The sequence below is a fragment of the Phacochoerus africanus genome, chromosome 14, assembly GCF_016906955.1.
Source record: "Phacochoerus africanus isolate WHEZ1 chromosome 14, ROS_Pafr_v1, whole genome shotgun sequence".
NCBI classification, from domain to species: Eukaryota; Metazoa; Chordata; class Mammalia; order Artiodactyla; family Suidae; genus Phacochoerus; species Phacochoerus africanus.
The window spans coordinates 46,203,764-46,223,569 of NC_062557.1; the positions used below are offsets into that span (position 1 = coordinate 46,203,764).

The following is a 19,806-nucleotide window of genomic DNA, read 5'->3' on the forward strand; positions in this document are numbered from 1 at the left end:
GTGGTAACATGCAGTTATAATGCAGTATCACAGCCAAGCTATTGATGTTGAAATACTTGTCAGAGCTTAGCCATCACCACAAGGATTCCTCATGTTTTCCCCTTTATAGCTGTACCCACTTGCCTCTCACCTTCCACCTCCCTCATTAATCCCTGGCGACCACTAATCTGCTCTCCATTTCTATAATTTTGTCGTTTCATAAGGGTTTTATATATGGAATCCCACAGTATGTTACCTTTTAAGATTGACTCTTTTTTTATTTTTTATTTTTATTTTTATTTTTTGCTTTTTAGGGTCGAGCAGTGGCATATGGAAGTTCCCAGGCAAAGGGTCAAATCAGAGCTACAGCTGCCAGCCTACACCACAGCCACAGCAACATGGGATCTGAGCCATGTCTGCCACCTATGCCATAGCCCACAGCAGTGCCAGATCCCCGACCCACTGAGCAAGACTGGGGATCAGTCCCACATCCTCATAGATCCTAGTCAGATTCATTTCCGCTGCACCACAACGGGAACTCCCAAGATCGACTCTTTAACTCAGCATAATGCTCTGGAGAGTCATCCAGATTGTTGGACATATCAGTAGCTTGTTCCTTTTTATTACTAGGTTGTATTCCATGGTATGAATATACCACGATTTATTTAATTGCTTACCATTGGAGGACATCTGGGTTGCTTCCACCTTTTGGCTCTTACACATAAAATTGCTATAAACATTCACATACATGTTTTTATGTGAACATAAGGTTTTATTTCTTTGGGATAAATGCCCAGGAGAACAATTGCTGGGACCATGTTTAGTTTTCAGCTAGTTTTAAAACTGTTTTCTAGAGGGGTTTTACAATTTTACATTCCCACTAGTAATATATGAATGATCAAGTTTCTTCATATCACCAACATTTAATGATATTATTTTTTATTTTAGCCATTCTGAAAGTGGTGCAGAAATATCTCATTATGATTTTAATTTGCATCTCTAATGGCTAATGATGTTGAACATCTTTTTATGTGCATGTTTGTTATCTGTGTATCTTCGTCAGTGAGATGCTCTTTGTGTCCTTTGCCTACTTTCTATTGTGTTTTTTTTAACTGTAGAGTTTTGAGAATTCTTTGTATATTCTCCTTACTGATGCTTTGACAAATAAGTGATTTGCAAATATTTTTTCTCTAATAGTTTGTCTTTTCATGATCTTATCAGGGTCTTTTCACAGAGCCAAAGTTTGAAATTTTGATGAAATCCAAGTTATCAATTTTTCCTTTTCTAGACCTTGCATTTGGTGTCAAATTAAGACCTCCATGTCTCATTCTGGATCGTAAAGCCTTCCTTTTTTCCTAAAAGTTTTGTAACTTTGTATTTTACATTTAAATCCACGATCCATTTTGAGTTAATTTTTGTATTAAAGATGAGACTTAGGTCAGGGTTCATTTTTTGCCTGTGAATATCCAGTTGCTCCAGCACCATTTGTTGAAAAGGATGTCTGTCTTACATTGAATTCCTTTTGCATATTTGTAAAAAAAAAATGACTTGGAGGAGTTTCCACTATGGTGCAGTAGGTTAAGACTCAAACTGCTCGGTTTGCTGTGGAGGCTAGGGTTGCTGTGGAGGTGCGGGTTTGACCCCTGGACTGCCGCAGTGGGTTAAAGGATCCATTGTTGTGCACTCTTGGCTCAGATTCAATCCCTGACCCAGAACTTCCGTATGCCATGGGTGAGGCCATTAAAAGAAAAAAAAAAATTCACTTGGAAATGAATGCGGAGAAATCGAGGGGGAAAGAGCTACATTGACGATGATAAGAGCCAAATCTGAGGTCATACTGCTTGAGTTCAAATCCTAGCTGAGCAGATAACTGTGTTGCCCATGTGCAGTTTACTTCCCCAGGCCTCAGTGTCTTTATCTGTAAATGACTGAAATGGTGGAGTCAATCTCACAGCATCGCAAGGATGAAGTTAAAACAAGGAAGGCATTTAGAACAGTACATGGTTCCCCAAAAGCTCTCCTTAAGTGTTAGGCATCATAGTTTTTAACAAAGTTAGCAAATGAATAGATTGTCTTATTCTTTTGCACTTAATTTAGTAGTTTAATTGATTTTATCTTCATTAAAGCTGTTGACACAAAACTGGTCTGTTGAACTTGGCAATAGAATTATTTGTTTTTATGTTTTACCACTTGAATTTTTCAATATCTTAGTTTTATGTCCTTTGATATACTGAGAGGCCCTAATGAGGAAAGTCAGCCAAACCATTGTTTTGAACAAGGCGGTATTAACCCAAGTCTAATTAACCACTCCATCTTTTGTGACCTCGTGACCACTTTAACAAGATACCTTTTTGTACATGTGTTGTCTGTCTCCATTGTAAGATCTATGGAGGTTCGTGCTTTATTTTTGTAGCCCCTTTCTGACCCTGTATCCTCCAGAGGCACTTCTATACACATTTATGAGCAAAACAAATGCAGACTTTATAATCATTAGATTTCACCAGAACACTGGGTTTATCTGGAAATTTATATAAACTTTATGCTTAGATTTAGGATTAGCCTGTAGCTATTCAGAAACTATGGAAATAAGAGCAAAAAGTACTTAGTGCTTACTGTGTACCAGGTACTGTTCTAATTACTATAAATATAAATTTTTTAAATCCTCTTAACAAGTAGGTCTTAGTATCATGGCCATTTTACACATGAGGAAACTGAGACACAGAGTAACTTGCCTGATATCAGATAGCTAATAAGTGTTACAGCCAGCATTCAGAAAGCCATAGAGTCTGGCTCTTAATCCCTCCACCATCTTTGTAATTTTTGAAATTAATTCCTAATCATAGGATTTATATAAGTTATTTATGACTTTTAAAGTTCATCTCTGGAGTCCCATCATGGTGCAACAGAAATGAATCCGACTGGGGACCATGAGGTTGTGGGTTCGATCCCTAGCCTTGCTCAGTGGGTTAGGGATCTGGCATTGCTTTGAGCTGTGGTGTAGGTTGTAGACGTGGCTCGGATTCTATGATGCTATAGCTGTGGTGTAGGCTGGCAGCTGTTGCTCCCATTCAACTCCTAGCCTGGGAACCTCCATATGCCACAGGTGTGGCCCTAAAAAGCAAAAAAAATAAAATTAAAAGGTTGATCTTTATTCCCTAATTCATGCAGTAACTTAGATTTCCTTGCTCCACTACTTTATAATAAAACCTCAGCTTATTAATTTATAGAATGAACTTAGAAATTCTTCTGGAAAGAAGTAGTTGGAAAAAATATGCAAGCATTAGAGTGTCTGTTGTGTACCATGCACTGTGCCAGATGGAGACAGATGTCTAGGAGTTTGTTTTCCTACTTTCTGCTATAAAGCTGGACCTTTACCTACTTGTAAATAGGTAAATTCTTCCCTAAAATGGAACTTTGTGGGTTTTTTTTTTTTTCTTCCCCTTTCCAGTGTGTGGAAAGGCAAATGTTTTACAAATCAGAGGTGCATTGGTGTCTTCATTCAGATTCTTGAATTGTAAAGTGTGGCAAGCTGAGATTTGGTTTTCTTTCTCAAAAAAGGAAGGAACTTTAAGATATAATAACTACTACTTATAAGCATTAGAACTATATTTGCCTATCCTGTCTCAACAGGCTGGTTGTAATTCTTAAATTTTGAATAGACTGTGGTGACAACTTGAAACTGTCTAAACTAAAGAAGTTTTAAAATTTGTGCTGTCATTAAAAGTGTTCTGAATTTAATCATCATTTATCTGTAGAAGAAATAGATGTAAGCCAGAAAGTAAAAGTAAGATGAAAATTATGTATGTGGATTAATTATTAATTCAGAGTCCAAAATTTTCTTCAGATGCTTTCAAAAGTCTGGGTATTCTTTTTATATAAATGGCTGAAAAAGTAATCTATAAAATGGAAAAAATAAGTACAAGTTTTAAATGTACTTTTAATAATTCCAGAATTTGAATTTTCTTTTTATTTGCAGCTCAGATCGTCTAATAGAAGAGACAATAAGGTAGGGAAAAAGTTTTTATTTGTTTTGTTTGTTTGCACATAAAAGATCAGGTTAATCCTATAACTAAAGTCAGTTCATCCTCCTTTAAGATGAGAAGTTCATTGTATGATCATGTATTCTTACTGTGATTTTCCCTCATAAGCTACATTGAAACCTAAAACATTTGTTTCCAGAATTACTAGAATTAGGTGGTACCTAGGTTAATTTTTCTGATTCATGCATACTCACTATTTTCAACCTTGGAGTTCCCTGATAGCCAGGCACTTAAGGACTTGGTGTTGTCACTGCTGTGGCTCAGGTTACTGCTGTGGCTTGGGTTCAGTACCTGGCCCAAGAACTTCCACATACTTAAGGCATAGCCAGAAGGTAAAAAAAAATTTTTTCAACCTCAGTCTTTTTAGTCTCACTTTTTAATGGAAAACCATCTTAAACAGGTGGTTGTAAATTTCTTATGCATAATGTTTATGTAGACCTGGTTTCTGTTACAGCAACTGTAGGAAGTCTGCATAATTAGTATTATCTGTAATAACATTAGTTTCTTGCTTAAGGTAAGGGGAACTTCTTTGTTGGTTTAAACTGCTTAATTACCTAGGTTTGATGCATTTTTAAATACCTATTTTACGACAGTAAAAAAGTAAGTTAACTAGGAATGCTCTCAGATAATAGAATTCAGCAGTGTCTAAAGCACTGTTTTTTCAGGAAAGGTGGAATGAAGTACATAGAACCACAACAGATGTTTGTATTCTTAACCATAGACTTTGGTATTGTGTTCAAGTGTTTCGCATGTTATATGTTATTTAATCTCCCCAATAACTCATGAGATAGGTACTGATCATTAGATTCTATCTCCAGAACAAAGAAATTAAGTATTTGTCCGTGATCACATGACTGATAAATAGTATTGACTCCAGTGCTCAGATCCGAGTCTCTGTATTCTAGAACAAGAGCTCTGTCTAAACCAGTACTGTATGTACTACCTTATACAAGCTTTGGAGGGTGATGGTTTGCAACTTGGCTATGCTATTTAATTAGATCTCTGTTCTTCAGTAAGTTACTTGGAATCATTTTCTTATGTGTTTAAAAACATGGGATTGTTAATACCTGCCCTAAAAGATTGTTGTGAAGATGAAAGATAATATGAGTAAAACGCCTGATGCAGTGCCTGGCTTATACTAAGTAATCTGAAGATGGTAGCTCTATTATTAATAGCTTTTTATTTTGATATTTCACATTTCCCCCAAGTTCTAATAGTACAGAGAATTTCAATATACCCTTTACCTAGATTTATTTTGCCATGCCTGCTTTTTCATAAGTTTTTTCTGTACTACTTTTTTACCTCTAAATATTTCAGTGTTCATATCCTAAATGTTTATGTTGAAATGAACTCATAGATTCTTAATTATTTAATGGATCATATGCTCCTATCATTTAATAATCCTTATAGATTACAGTTTTTTAAAATAGTGTACATTTATCATATCTTGGAATTTTGTTGGAATTGTATGCTCTGGGTCTCCCATCTGACCAGTTTTCCTAGAATCATCAAGTGAAAATATCTCCCTTGTGACTCCTTCCCTTCTTGAGCAAATAAAGTCAGGTCTCATATTTCCAGGGATTCTTAAAGTTTCCCTGTACTCCTTTTCCTTTTTTCCCTTCCTTTTATTTCTTCCTTTATTCCTCATCTTCTGGGGCCAGGCTGCCTTAAGCCTTTCAGTTCAAAGCTGACCTATTTAAGGGCTGGTAATATGAGTACAAGAATTTGGAGTACCTCATAGGATAGAAATATTTGAGAACCATCCAATCACTGATACTATTATTTTGCTAGTTAAAAAGCAAGAGGAGTTCCATCGAGGCTCAGCAGTAATGAACCTGACTAGCGTCCATGAGGATCTAGTGGGTTAAGGATCCGGCATTGCTGTGAGTTAAGGATCAGTGGGTTAAGGATCCAGCATTGCTGTGAGCTGTGGTGTAGGTTGCAGACCCAGCTCGAATCTGGCGTTGCTGTGGCTGTGGGATAAGCCAGCAGCTACAGCTCCAATTCAACCCCTAGCCTGGGAACCTCCATATGCCATGGGTATGGTCCTAAAAAGATGAAAAAAAAAAAAAGTGTAATTAGAAGGTCTTTTATTTCACCATTTCCCTTTACTTCAAAATCTGATGGGTATCACAAATTAAATTTTATTGAATATAAAGCCTAGTTATAATTACTTATGGATAATATAAAATTTGTGTCGAATATTCTTATACGTTCTATATGTAAAATTGTACCTTCTCCTGTTGGAGCTTTAATTTTAAAGTATATACATAACTTAATATAAACTGGCATCAATTTAATTGAGAGGAATTAATATTTATAAATGTATTCTTAAGCTTTAAATGTTTAACTAACATTGTCTGTTGTTGAAAACATGTCTGAGGTTAGCTCACAGACCAGGTAAGAAAGTTGAAGTTCCAGTAAGCACACATGAATGATTTATTATTTTAAAAGCATTATGTATTATTTGGAGCTTATGTTTCACCTCTCATATTTGATCCTTGAAATAACAACAGCCTAGATTTCACTCAGCCTAACTCCAAATGATGGAATGAGATGGGAAAGTATATCTAGATATACTTTGTGTGGTACTGGAAATCATGCATATTCAACAAGATAATAACATAATGTATGATGACAATATCTATTCTCCAAGGACTGCAAAGTGCTTTGTGGAAATTATTTTTTAATTCTCTATCTACTTCTAAGTCAAAGTGCATAGGAAATGATGATGGTCCCAGTTTTAAAAAAATAGAGGCATATATGATTCAAAGATTGGCCTCAGATTGCTCAGCTCAGCTTGAATTGTTACTTTAAACAAGGCCATAATACCTAGTTTAAAATACCTTGTAAATTAAATTCATTATAAAACAACCACATTTTAATGTAGCATATTCTATCATAGACATAACTTAACCTGAAAAATTATGGTTAAGAACTAATGATGCAAAGGATATTTGTTAGCTTTGACTCTTCTTGAGATCGTTTTTATTTTTTGAATCTAAAATTCACTGTGTTGTGAAGTTGACATTGCCCGCCTCCTTCCGCTCTCATCTTGACGTGTTGTGCTCTAGACCTGGTGCGTTCACTGTCCTGGTCCTGGGATGTCCTTTCACCATTTTCCTAAAATGACCTCCTTTGTTAGAACACCTGTTTTTTTGGATTTAGTTTCTTCCGCTTAGTTTATTCCCTCCTTAGGTTGGACTGTGTTGTTTAGTAGCATCCTCAGAAAGAACAGGAGGTAAATTTTTTGGACTTTCTACATTAAAAAAAAAGGTCTTTATTCTATCCATATTCTTGATTCATTGTTTAGCTAATAAGATAGGAACCTCTAAGTTGAAAGTAATTTTGAAATTTTTGAAGGCATTGTTTCCAGTACTACTTTTTAAGTCCAGTGCCAGTTAAAATTTCTAGTCTTTTGTATATGGTAAACATTTTTCCTTTGGAATCTTAGAGGACCGTCCCTTTCCCCTTAGGTTTTTGTTTGTTTTTAGTCTCACCATGATGAGCTTGACATGCACCTTTTTTAGTCCATGGGAATAGGCATTTGGTAAGCTCTCACAGTTGGGAAACCTCAGATCTGAGAGATTTTCTAACATTTATCATTTTCTTCCCTCCTTTGTCTTGATCCTTTTTAAAATATATACATATATATGCAATTGGTACTTGTCAAATACACCTAAATAAACAGAGAAAAAAAGAATTCACCCAAAGTGCAACACTATATTGGTTAATAATTCGGTATGTATTCTTCCATATTTTTCTCTATGTATCTCTTCGTATCTGTGTAAAAATAGTTGTTAACAATGAACATATAACTATAGGCAGACACATATGTAGTTGTACATTTAGAAAAAGTGAAATATTAATCATAGCAGTTTAGTATGCCATCACCTCACCTGTTCATGACATAAATCAGTACGTTGTGGGAGGGTCATGTGGGTGAGGGTCTACCCCTGAGAGGGAAGTGGGGTTGCTTGTAGAGCACTGGTCGTGGACACTGGAGGTGTAGACTCCTATTCCCGGTGAAGGACAGCCTTGGGCTGCGGAAATCCATGATGTTCTAGGGTGCTGCCCTCTTGAAGCCAACTCCTGAATGGTGGAACCACTGCAGACATTTTTCCTGGTTCCTTTTTTTTTTTAACCTATCTTTTTTTTTTTTTTTTTGGTCTTTTTGCTATTTCTTGGGCCGCTCCTGCGGCATATGGAGGTTCCCAGGCTAGGGGTCGAATCGGAGCTGTAGCCACCGGCCTACGCCAGAGCCACAGCAACGCGGGATCCGAGCCGCGTCTGCAACCTACACCACAGCTCACGGCAACGCCGGATCGTTAACCCACTGAGCAAGGGCAAGGACCGAACCCGCAACCTCATGGTTCCTAGTCGGATTCCTTTCCACTGCACCACGACGGGAACTCCCCTATCATTTTTTTTTTTTTTTATTGAAGTATAGTTGCTGTGCAATATTGTATAAGTTACGGGTGTACAGTGTAGTGGTTCACAGTTTTTAAAGATTATACTCCATTTATAGTTATAAAATGTTGGCTATATTCCCCATGTTGTACAGGATATCCTTGTAGCTTATTTTATACCTAATAGTTTGTACCTCTTACTTCCCTACCCTTTCTTCATCCTTTCTTACCTGTTCTCCGTCTCCCATTTATTTCCACTCTCCTTTGTGTAATTTACCCAAAATCTCAAAAGGGGTAGATGCGCGCGCGCGCACACACACACACACGCACATTCATGTTTCATGGATGTGATATTTTATCTCTTGGAGGACATTAAATATATAATTTGATGTCAGAGTTTCATAAGAGTCTATTATTGCCTCTGTTTGCCCCAACTCACTTTTCTGTTTGCTGGCTCGTTCATTTGAATTTCTTCCCTTTATGTGAAAGGCTCTCCTCGAATGTTTGGTGAACCTTGGATAAGGCTATAAATCTAGTGCCTGGAAGCTCATTCTTTGTGCATTGGTGGTAGGACTTCGTGAGTAATAGGCTTCACCATGGGTGATCAGGAAGGGACCTGGCTGTTTCCTCGGGAGACTTCAAAATGTCAGCGTCTGTAGGTGTTTTCTAGGTTAGGGCAGTCACTTGCCTGCATGGTTTGGAGAGAATAATTTGGTGTCTGACAGCTCCTTATACAAATTTCCACTCTGTCTTCAGATATCCCTGATCCCTTTGTTTCTTTAGATTTTCTGGGATCTAGGAAAAACCTTTATAAACCGTTGCTTGACTCATAATGGTACTGAGGTGAATTAACAGTAGATTTGATGCTGGTAACGTTATTAACATTTCTTAATCACTCAGGTCGAATTCCTCTACTTTTCTTTTCAAGTTTCTTTATTAGATATTTATATATTAAAGTGCAATGTTCCTAGTTCACATTGTGGCTCAGTGGTTAACGAATCTGACTAGGAACCATGAGGTTGCCAGTTTGATCCCTGGCCTTGCTCAGTGGGTTAACAATTCAGCGTTGCCGTGAGCTGTGGTGTAGGTTGCAGACGCAGCTCGGATCCCGCGTTGCTGTGGCTCTGGCGTAGGCCGGTGGCTACAGCTCCGATTCGACCCCTAGCCTGGGAACCTCCATATGCTGCGGGAGCGGCCCAGGAAATGGCAAAAAGACAAAAAATAACAATAATAATAATAATAATAAAGTACAGTGTTCTTATTATAACAATTTAAATAATTCTAAAATGTATAAAGAAAAAGTTTATCTCCTGTTGGTGCTCTCCATTCCTACCTGCTGAAGTAACTTGGATTAACTGACAGTTGTACATCTTTCTAATACTTTTCTCATTGTCATACAGACATATACAAAGATGTTTTGATTGTTTCTTAAAATCAAAAAGGACTCTAACTCTGTATAATCAATCTATAGTTGATTGTAAATCAACTATATTTCTTTCTTTTTTTTTTTTTTTTGTCTTTTGTTGTTGTTATTTCTTGGGCCGCTCCCGCGGCATATGGAGGTTCCCAGGCTAGGGGTCAAATCGGAGCTGTAGCCTCCGGCCTACGCCAGAGCCACAGCAACGCGGGATCCGAGCCGCGTCTGCAACCTACACCACAGCTCATGGCAACGCCGGATCGTTAACCCACTGAGCAAGGGCAGGGACCAAACCCGCAACCTCATGGTTCCTAGTCGGATTCGTTAACCACTGCGCCACGACGGGAACTCCTAAATCAACTATATTTCAATAAAAATTTTTAAAAAGGACTCATGCTCTATACATACTGTGGATTGCTTTAATCATTCAGTACGTCATAAACATCCCTCCAGGTTAGTAGAAATAAAACTGACTCTTTTCATAACCAAACATTATTTCATAGTATGGTTATATCACAATCTTCTAAACCATTCCAGTGTTGTTGCCAGGGGTTTTTTTTTTGGTGGGGGGGGGGGGCGTTGGTGGGAGGGTGTTTGTCTTTTACTATTCCAAACAATTCGTATCTTTTTATATTCTTCCTACACACTTTTGTTTGTTCTCTGCCTTCTCAGATCTTGAAATTTCAGTTTTGATTCATCTATCATTTGCTCAAAATAACCCATAGCCTTTTCCTCCAATAGCGTCCCTGGTCTTGCCTGTCAGAGAATGTGGTCAGTTAGCTCTCCGATAGGTCAGGCTATTAGAGACCCTGAAATAGTGACATTCCAACCATAGTAGACGGCCCAGCAGTTTTCCCTCCTACGAGCCGGTTGTCACACCAGCTCAGATGTCAGCTGTCTGCTTCTAGGTCTCTCTGGCTGTGTGTGGCAGGCCTTTCGCACTTGTCAGGACTGGGAGCAGTTCAGTTCATCACTGCAGCCCCTGTACGAGCAGGTCTCTATCATCTGCTGTCTGGGCTCCTCAGGGTGCAGTGCGACCTGGGTCTTGGCCTCAAGCTTGAAGAGTGTGGTCTTCCCTGCCACGGTTCCTTGGCTCTTCCCCTGCCCGAGAGAGTGTAGCCCTCCCGATGTTCTTCTCTAGAGACCCAAGAGAACTCGGAACCTCCGATGGGCCTTCCCTGGCCTGTCTACCTGTTCTTCTTTTCTTCCATGGAGGAAACTGGGCCAGAGGCAAGGTCAGGAGTTTGTGCTCTGATCACCATCTTACCAGAATCTCCTTATTTCTGTTGTTTTGTTTTGTTTGTTTGCTTTTTTAGGGCTGCACTGTGGCATGTGGAAGTTCCTAGGCTAGGAGTCAAATAGGAGCTGCAACCACTGGCCTATGCCACAGGCACAGCAATGCCAGCTCCTTTAACCCACTGAGTGAGGCCAGGGAGCGAACCTGCATCCTCATGGATACTAGTTGGATTCTTAACCTGCTGAGCCACAACAGGAACTCCTGTTTTTTGGTTTGGTTTGGTTTGGTTTTTTTAATGTTTCACCTATTTTCAGAATTACTCAAACACTTTCTCTTTCCTATTACCTTTTATAATGTCACTATCTAAAAACACTCCCCCGTGTGTTGCGTATCAAAATGGGTACTGACCCTGCCCTCTAGGATACTGAAGTCCAAAAAGATAAAACTATAGAAAGTTTAAAAAATGAAAAAAAATAAAAAGTTCCTGTGTGAAGGATCCAGGTTAAGGATCCAGTGTTGTCATTGCAGTGGCTCTGGTCGCTGGTGTGGCGCAGGGTTTTTTGTTTTGTTTTGTCTTTCTTTGTTTTTTAGTGCCACACCTGTGGCATATGGAAGTTCCCAGGCTAGGGGAAGAATCGGAGCTACAGCTGCCAGCCTGTGCCACAGCAACATCCAGAGCATCTCAGGATCCCAGCTGCATCTGCGACCTACACCGCATCTCACAGCAATGCCACATCCCCGACCCACTGAGCAAGGCCAGGGATCAAACCCACATCTTCATGGATACTAGTCAGATTTGTTCCACTGCACCAGTGGAGCAGGTTTGATCCCTGGCCCGGGAACTTTTGTATGCCTTGGGTATGGCAAAAAAAACAAAAAACAAAACAAAAAACACATCAGAGTAGTCATATGGAAGAAATTGTACAAAGAATAAAAAATCACTTCCTTTCTCTCTCATTTATTTAATGAATCTGTGACCTGTGTCACTTGGCTTGGAAGCCAGTGTAATGTTGCATGTGTGTCCTAAAGTCTACTTGGTTGGTTTTCAAATAGAATTATGGAACATAATCTTTTCATAAATTAAGGGTTGGTTGTGTGTAAATATTTTGTGATGTGTTGTACCTTTGGTTCTATTTTTATGATTTCACTTCCCTACTTCTCTCAAGACATTTTCCTGATTTAGGATGTTTTAGTAACTGGCCCCGTTTTAAACCATTTTAAGAAGCTCTTGTAATGTGTGATTTGTCAGTTGTCATGTTTCATTTTTTACTTTGAAAAAAAAAAAATAGGAATTTCCATTGTGGTTCAGCGGTAATGAAACTGACTAGTATCCATGAGGAAATGGGTTCGACCCCTGGTCCTGCTCAGTGGGTTAAGGATCCAGCATTGCTGTGAGCTGCAGTGTAGGTCGAAGAGGCGGCTCGGCTCTGGCATTGCTGTAGCTGTGGTGTAGACCAACAGCTACAGCTCTGATTCAACCTGTAGCCTGGGAACTTCTATATGCTGTGGGTGTGGCCATAAAAAAATAGACCATTAAAAAAAAAAAAAAAAAACCCGTAGGAAACATCTTATTCCCTTATCCAGAAAGATATCAGAGAATAGCATTGAGGATGGAGTGGTCATTCAGAAAAAGGACAATGGAAAGATGACTTGGGAAGTGGTTTTGCCCCCCATGTCTCTGCCCAGTGCTTTTCAAAGGTGCTGTTGCTCACCTTAGATTTTGTTCATTTTTAAGGGTATGATGGATCCAGGCAGGATAATCTTAAATGTCAGTTTAATGAGCTTCTCTTTTTCTCCTTTGCAGCATTGCTATGGCAACAAAAGAAAATATGACTTCACAGAGAGGAATGTTGAAGTCAATTCAAAGCAAAATGAACACTTTGGCCAGTATCCTTTTTGAAAGTTTGAAACCTGTGATCTTTTTTTAGGGAAAAAAGTCCATGTGTGTTTCACCACGCTTCCCTCCCCTGGACTGGTTACCACTATCAGGAATTATGTGTTAGGAATACACCTTGCACTCTTACTTTTTGAAAGTTCATACTGTTTAGTGCCATGTCTAAAAGACTGCACACCAGAAGTAACACTAGTAGATTTAGAAAAAAATTATAAATGTGAATTTTCAAATTATTCTCAAATTATTTTACAGGCTCTTAAAGACATGTTAGAACCCGCACAGTATACACCATTTTTACCTAAACATCGTAAATTATGTGCATTTTCTTCTTCCTTTTTTTGGTTTGGAGAATATGTCAGTAGCAGATGCTTAGGAGGGGAGGGGGTGGACAGCCACACTCGCAGAAGAGTGGTCACTGCTGATGGCGTATTTTCATTGGGACTCGCTTTGCACAAGCTGGACTCTAGAATAGATTTGCTGCCTGTTTGTTGTGACCTCTTAATTTTTCAGTTTCGTAATTTAAATTAGTATTACTAATGCTTCTGAGAAACCCATCAGGGAAACAGATAAGCCTACTAAGCTAAAACATTTTGTTTACTCTGAGAAGTCCAGCCTTTTAAGGAAAAAAGTTTACTTCCCCAATTACTAATGGGGTAAGGACCTATAATTTTCAAAAGTTGAATATCTGTTTTCTGGTCCCATGTAATTTAAGGTCACTTGTAATTCGGTACCTTATTTGCCTAAGGAAAAGAATATCCTGAAGTGTGTTGGTATTTTCCAGGTTTTTTCTTCCTTTTTTTTTTTTTTTTTTTTCCCTGATTTTTAGGGCTGAATTGTGGCATATGGAAGTTCCCAGGCTGGGGGTCGAATTGGAGCAGCAGCTGCCAGCCTACACCAGAGCTGCAGCCATGCCAGATCTAAGCCATGTCTGTGGCCTACACCACAGCTCACGGCAATGCTGGATCCTTGACCCACCAAGCAAGGCCAGGGATTAAACCAGCATCCTCACCGATACAAGTCGGGTTCATTAACTGCTGAGCCATGACAGGAACTCCTATTTTCCAGTTTTTTGTGAATTTTGTTCTTGCCTTGTCACCCTAAGTGTAAAACTGCACATCCAAAATCACTTTTTTTTATATAAGGCTCTACAGTTAATGGCATACTATTATACACGTGATCCCACTTTATCATCACCACAAATTATTATCATCCCCAAAAATATGTTTTAAAAATCATGTAAAATGGGTGTGAATTCGGACTCCATAGAGAGATGATAATAGAAACCTAAATCATACTGACATAAGGAGTTAAAGGAAGGAATTAATTTGTTTATATAAGTGTAGAATTCAGGGATAGAATTTGGCTTGAGGCATGGCTGGATATAGGGGCTCAGACTTTATTATCAGAACCTGCCTTTCCACTCTGTTCCCCTCCTCCATCTCTTACTTCTGTTTTCTGGTGTGTTGGCCCCATTCTCGGGCAGATTTCCTCCTTGTACTGGTAGAGGTGGCTACAAGAGGCACCTCCTCGCAGTTCAGAAATTCTCATGGAAAATGGGTATCTTTTCTAACAGCTGTAGCACACGTCCCTAGAGGACTGTGGTTGCCCTACCCTAGCTCGAGTCACTGCCTGTTCCTAACCCAGTCACTAGCCAAGAGTTCCGAATATTCTCTGAGGCCAGTCCCAAGTGTGTGTGCACCCGATGGCAGAGGACAAGGTCAGCCGCACCCTGTCCACGGACTGAACTAGATTGTTACAGAAGGAGGGGAGAGGTCCCCATAAAGGAAAACTGGATAGAAACATGTCCACCTCAGACAGGGCTTTCTAATGTCAAAGCTTTCTTACTTTCTCGAAGGGAATTGTCGACCCTCCTTTTACCAAACAAGAGAAGATGAAGCATTTGCTTAATGTGAGGTGTGTACCTTCCATGGTATAATTTTTTGCCCATTACTTCACGTTTCCTGTTCTCTGATGTTTTAAAAATTGTTTCTTGAAATTGTTTTTTTTTTTCATTAATTAATTCAAAAAACACACTAATGCCTACAGTGTCTAAAGCTCTAGTCAATAAGCGCTGGAGTTCCCGTCGTGGCGCAGTGGTTAACGAATCTCACTAGGAACCAGGAGGTTTTGGGTTCGATCCCTGGTCTTGCTCAGTGGGTTAAAGATCCGGCGTTGCCATGAGCTGTGGTGTAGGTCGCAGGCGCAGCTCAGATCCCACGTTGCTGTGGCTCTGGCGTAGGCTGGTGGCTACAGCTCCGATTCGACCCCCAGCCTGGGAACCTCCATATGCCGCAGGAGTGGCCCTAGAAAAGGCGAAAAGACAAAAAAAAAAACCGCACACACACAGGAAAATTAAAGATCAGACGAAAACGTGGCCTCTGCATACAATATGTAGAAAATATAAATACACAATACAGTACCTGCTGAGAGTCATTTTATTTAAAAGGCAGTGAGAAAAAAACATTTGTTTAATTTAAAAAATGCGGTGAGGATTCACCTGGAGTAGGGATTATTCCAGCTCTCTAGTATCCTAGGTGATTTCGTTGTTGCTTTTCCTGACCTCGATATAATACCTCTATTTACAGAGGATATATATATATATAGTCAGAAACCAGCACAAGAAATGTAAAACAATATAAGATGCACAGGCATGCACTTTGATGACAACATGCTAACAAGATAGGAAGGTATTTTGCAGTAGTAAGTAAAATACAGTTGTGGTGCTTTTATAAAGCCCCTAAAATTGAAAATTCTAATCTTTCCTTTTTTATGTTCCCTAAATAGGATAGCTAGGGCAGTTGAACCCACTTTCTTTTTTACTTTTTTATCTTATTTTTTGGCCACACTGCAGCAAGCAGGAGTTCCTGGGCCAGGGATAGAGCCCACACCACAGCAGTGACAGTGCCAGATCCTTAACCCACTGAGCCACCATGGAACTCCTCACCCACTTCCTTGCCATATTCTGCCTACTGCTGCAAAGTAAATTTTAAATTTTAGGGAGTTTCCTAGTGGGCTAGTGGTTAAGGATCTGGTATTGTCACTGTTGTGGCCTGGGTATGAGCCCTGACCCAGGAACTTCCACATTCCATGGGCACAGCAAAAATAATAATAAATAGTTAACCAGTGCTTGATTATACAGGCACTCAGAGTTTATTCCCATCAGTTGCCTGAATGCAGGGAGGCGTATCACCCTGTGGGGAGAAAATCAGCTATTCCTCCAAACCCTTCTGGCAGAACTACCTAGTCTCCTGAGAAAAGAGGTTAGAGAGAGAGAGAGAAGGGGGAAAAGGAAAGGCATCCTCTGTTCTGATCACACGGACTCCCACCCTGACAGTGATCCCTCGGCAGGTGTGGTTATTCCCCACCCCCACCCCCCTGCTGATTCTTTTTCTTTTCATTCTTCTCACTTGTGTACTGCACTGTGCAGGGAGACTTTGTTTGGGACTTTGAGCAGTAGAATGTCTGTGTTTGCCACAAGCTTCCTCAGTGTGATTTTCTTCCCCTCATTTATCATTTCTGGACTCCACTGCTCTCTGTTTTTGAAATTCCCGTGAGTTTTCACTAAAGAGACTTCTTCTAAATATGACCTTAATAAAGATTTCCCAAAGATCGTTTTCCTGCTGTGAACAGCCTGATCCAGCGGATCAACCTTAGGAAGCGGCGAGACTCCCTCATCCTGGGGGGTGTTGTTGGCATCTGTACCATCCTATTGCTGCTCTATGCTTTCCATTGATGGGACATCTCCGGGGACTCTTGACAGCCACCACTTTCTCGCCCTGATCTGGAATAAGGAAAAGTAGCAAGGAGAAGTTGACTGACCTGACAATGAGCCTGACCAGCAGGATTCGTTCAAGACAGATAGTGATGGACTCCGTGACATTGTCAGGTTGAGCTGAAGCCACAGGTTTTCTGTGCTGTCTTTTCTAACACACATTTCTCTCTGTTTTTAGTTAAAAAAAAAATTTTTTTTTTTCAGTTGCTTTTGTCTCCCCAAGAGGTAAGTAAACTCATCAGAACCAGAGTGTCTGCTTCAGTGATAGTGCTGGAGGCTGCTGACCAGCCAGTTCACAGCCAGAGTCTTCAGAAAACCAGGCTTCTCTATATCCAAAGACTGCTTTCCTTTCAGCCACCAGATGGGGTTGTGAATAAAAATAGTTTTTGTCCTTTTATTTTACACTCATGGTGAGAAATCACAAGTTATTTCTTGATGATCTGTGCTCTAAATTTCTACTCTATGTCCCCAGCTCTTTTGGTATTCAAGAAAAATTACATTTTTCACAGAATCTTTGAGACGCTCCCAGGCCAACTTCAACACAGTTGAGGTTGTCTGAAACAGAAAACAAGCACTGCAAAAAATTTTTTCTTGATCTTTTTTTAATTTTAATTGTGCACCCACTGGGGTTAATTAACTGTATTGCTGGGAAAACATCAAGAAGGACACGCGCTTTTTGTCAGCTTTTTCCACTGGGTTACCATTTGCTACTTCAAGAAAATGAAATCCTAACTCTACCATGACAGGAAGTCAGTGTCTGTCGGTGCCCCCAGCTCGTCCTCATCACGTCGGAATTAACACCGGCCACTGAGGCAGGGTGTTAATCCATTTTCAGTGAGATGTCTTTAACAAGCCACGTGTCAAGAGACACTGAGTTGGGGGTCACCATCCAGATAATTCCATTTGTAAATGTCCCACAATTTAGGAGCAAAAGTTTAAGAACCATTGTCTCATGTACCAGGAATTCTGTGTTCTGTGAAAACATACTCATTCCAAACCTGTTAAGCTTTTCCAAACATCCAGAGAATGGCTTTGCTGTTGGAGGTGCTTATGATGGCGTCTGTCTCTCTGCCTCTGTCTTCTCTTACCACCCTGGACAGTGACACAATTTTAAACCACCCACCAGAATTTTTTTCAAGTTTAACCATTTTACGATTTCTCAGTTTTTGTGAATTTATTACTTCTCTTAATGAACTACTGCAAATAGGTTGAAGACCCAACATCGGCCCTCCTCACCCAGAACGAAGGCTGTACTTCGCCTTGGGAATTTACCATGATATTTGTAGTATTGGCTTGAGACGGTGCCACAGCAGCTCAGAGGACGTTAGCGTGCAAGTCTTAACCACATCACAGTGTGTCGATGGTGACTTTCAGATGGACTTGATGACAGGCTGATGGGTAGACTCACCTCTGGTCTGGTACAGAAATGGAGAGGGTTTTCCTTCGGTGTCCACGTTTTGTTGTGTTCTGGGTGTGAAGAGAATTTGATATATTTTTTTTAACTATGGGGTTTATTTTTCTAAATATGGGTTAGTTGATCAGTGAATTGATTGGGGATGCCCTTAAAAGAAAATTGAAGTTTTCCCAGTGTGAACCTTAAAATATCAGAGAAGGAAGTTTGCTTATTCAGTTCTCTGTTGGGAGAACAAAACTTCTCTCCAGTGACACTTTATTATCTTTGATTTTTCAAAGGGTCTTGATCAGTGGTTGTGCCTCAGCTAGACTTTATGGGACTTTGGTTGCTATGTAGTAGGCATTTATAAAGTCTGAAGTATCATAAATAAATAAAAAATAAAGTTATTTATTTAATTATATTACCAGTCTTTCTCACTGGTCTGATTGTTTGGTGCATTCTTTAAAGCTGATGGGGTGAGAGTGAACCGAGGACCCAAGCTAATCTAGCTTTTGCTGCAGCTGAGCAAACGCTTTTGATGGCTGATGAGCCTTTCCCTTAGGGTTATGCTTAAATGAAGTAATAGAGTTATGTTGGTTATTTTCTTTGTGAAAATAAAGAAACCAGTTCTTCCAAGGAAGTTGAAAAACCGTGGTGTGGATGTTGGTGTCAGATGGGTCTGACTGTCCTTCCAGTGCTGGAGCCCATAGTGAGGTGACCCAGGCCGAATGTGGACAGCTAGGGTGTGCTCGGCTCTCCTTTACGATTCCTTCTTTTGCAGAAGGAAGCCCTGGAACAAGAAAAGAGAAGTGTGCCGTTTGCAAGTAGAGGCTCAGTTTGGATCCCATGATAGCTGATTTGAACTTCCAGTTTCATATCACTTAACGTTTTTGGGGTTTTTTTTGTTTTTTTTTTTTTATCAGCTGGGTTTTCTTAACTCTTTTGCTGTCTTTACAAACCAGTTACTCGGCTCAGGGGCCAACAGTAAGTTGCTTATTAGAGCCAGTCAGAGCCCGGTCCAAGGATTTTTCTATTCCTGGTCTCAAATGTTGCCTCTTAGAGGAGATTATCCTCTCTCAGCTGTTGTCTTATATAAAGGATCTTTCCTTTGGGGATATTTTTAATAGCCACTCAAAACTTTGCATTTCACTTAAAACTATGAAAAATCATGGCAACAGAAAGGGCAGAAAATTCCAAAAGGTATATACTTCTGAGAGTTTGTTTTAATGTATGCTGATAATTTTAGTCTAAAATGTTTAACATAAAGCCGTCACTGAAGTTCCACCCCAGGTATTCCGGGGCTTCCGTTGACCTGTCCTGGCTGTTTCTATCGTCTTCTTAGTGTTATTATTAATGATGATACTGAAGGAGTTCCTAGAACCTGCTTCCAGACCCACTGTTTTCTAATGTTAGAAAAGGGCTTTTCTTCTCCACTGTTCTTTTCTCCTTTGTACTATTCACTTTTATAGAGAACACATTTTCCCATAATACTACCCAGTGCTCAGATCAGTCACGGGAGTACAGTCCTGAGAATGGAGGTGGGTGATGAGAGAGGAGTCCTCGTGAGACCACTTTGTGTACCTGGAACCAAATCGTACTGACTCTGGTTCTCTCCTGGGGGGTGCTGCATACATCTGAGTGGAAAGATGTCCTTGTTGAGCCTTT

The 19,806-nt window shown here is 39.8% G+C and overlaps 1 protein-coding gene across 2 annotated transcripts in view; it reads left to right on the top strand.

Annotated features, from left to right (window-relative positions):
• The window catches only part of GOSR1 (golgi SNAP receptor complex member 1), a 55,263-nt gene extending 36,701 nt beyond the window's left edge, over nucleotides 1-18,562 (top strand). For both annotated transcript variants that reach the window (XM_047757333.1, XM_047757334.1), the window contains exons 7-9: nucleotides 3,956-3,985; nucleotides 12,887-12,969; nucleotides 16,585-18,562. In XM_047757333.1, coding sequence (XP_047613289.1) covers nucleotides 3,956-3,985; nucleotides 12,887-12,969; nucleotides 16,585-16,709 — 238 coding nt within the window. In that variant the 3' untranslated portion in view covers nucleotides 16,710-18,562. The remainder of the gene's footprint in view (nucleotides 1-3,955; nucleotides 3,986-12,886; nucleotides 12,970-16,584) is intronic.
• The last annotated feature ends 1,244 nt before the right edge of the window (nucleotides 18,563-19,806 follow it).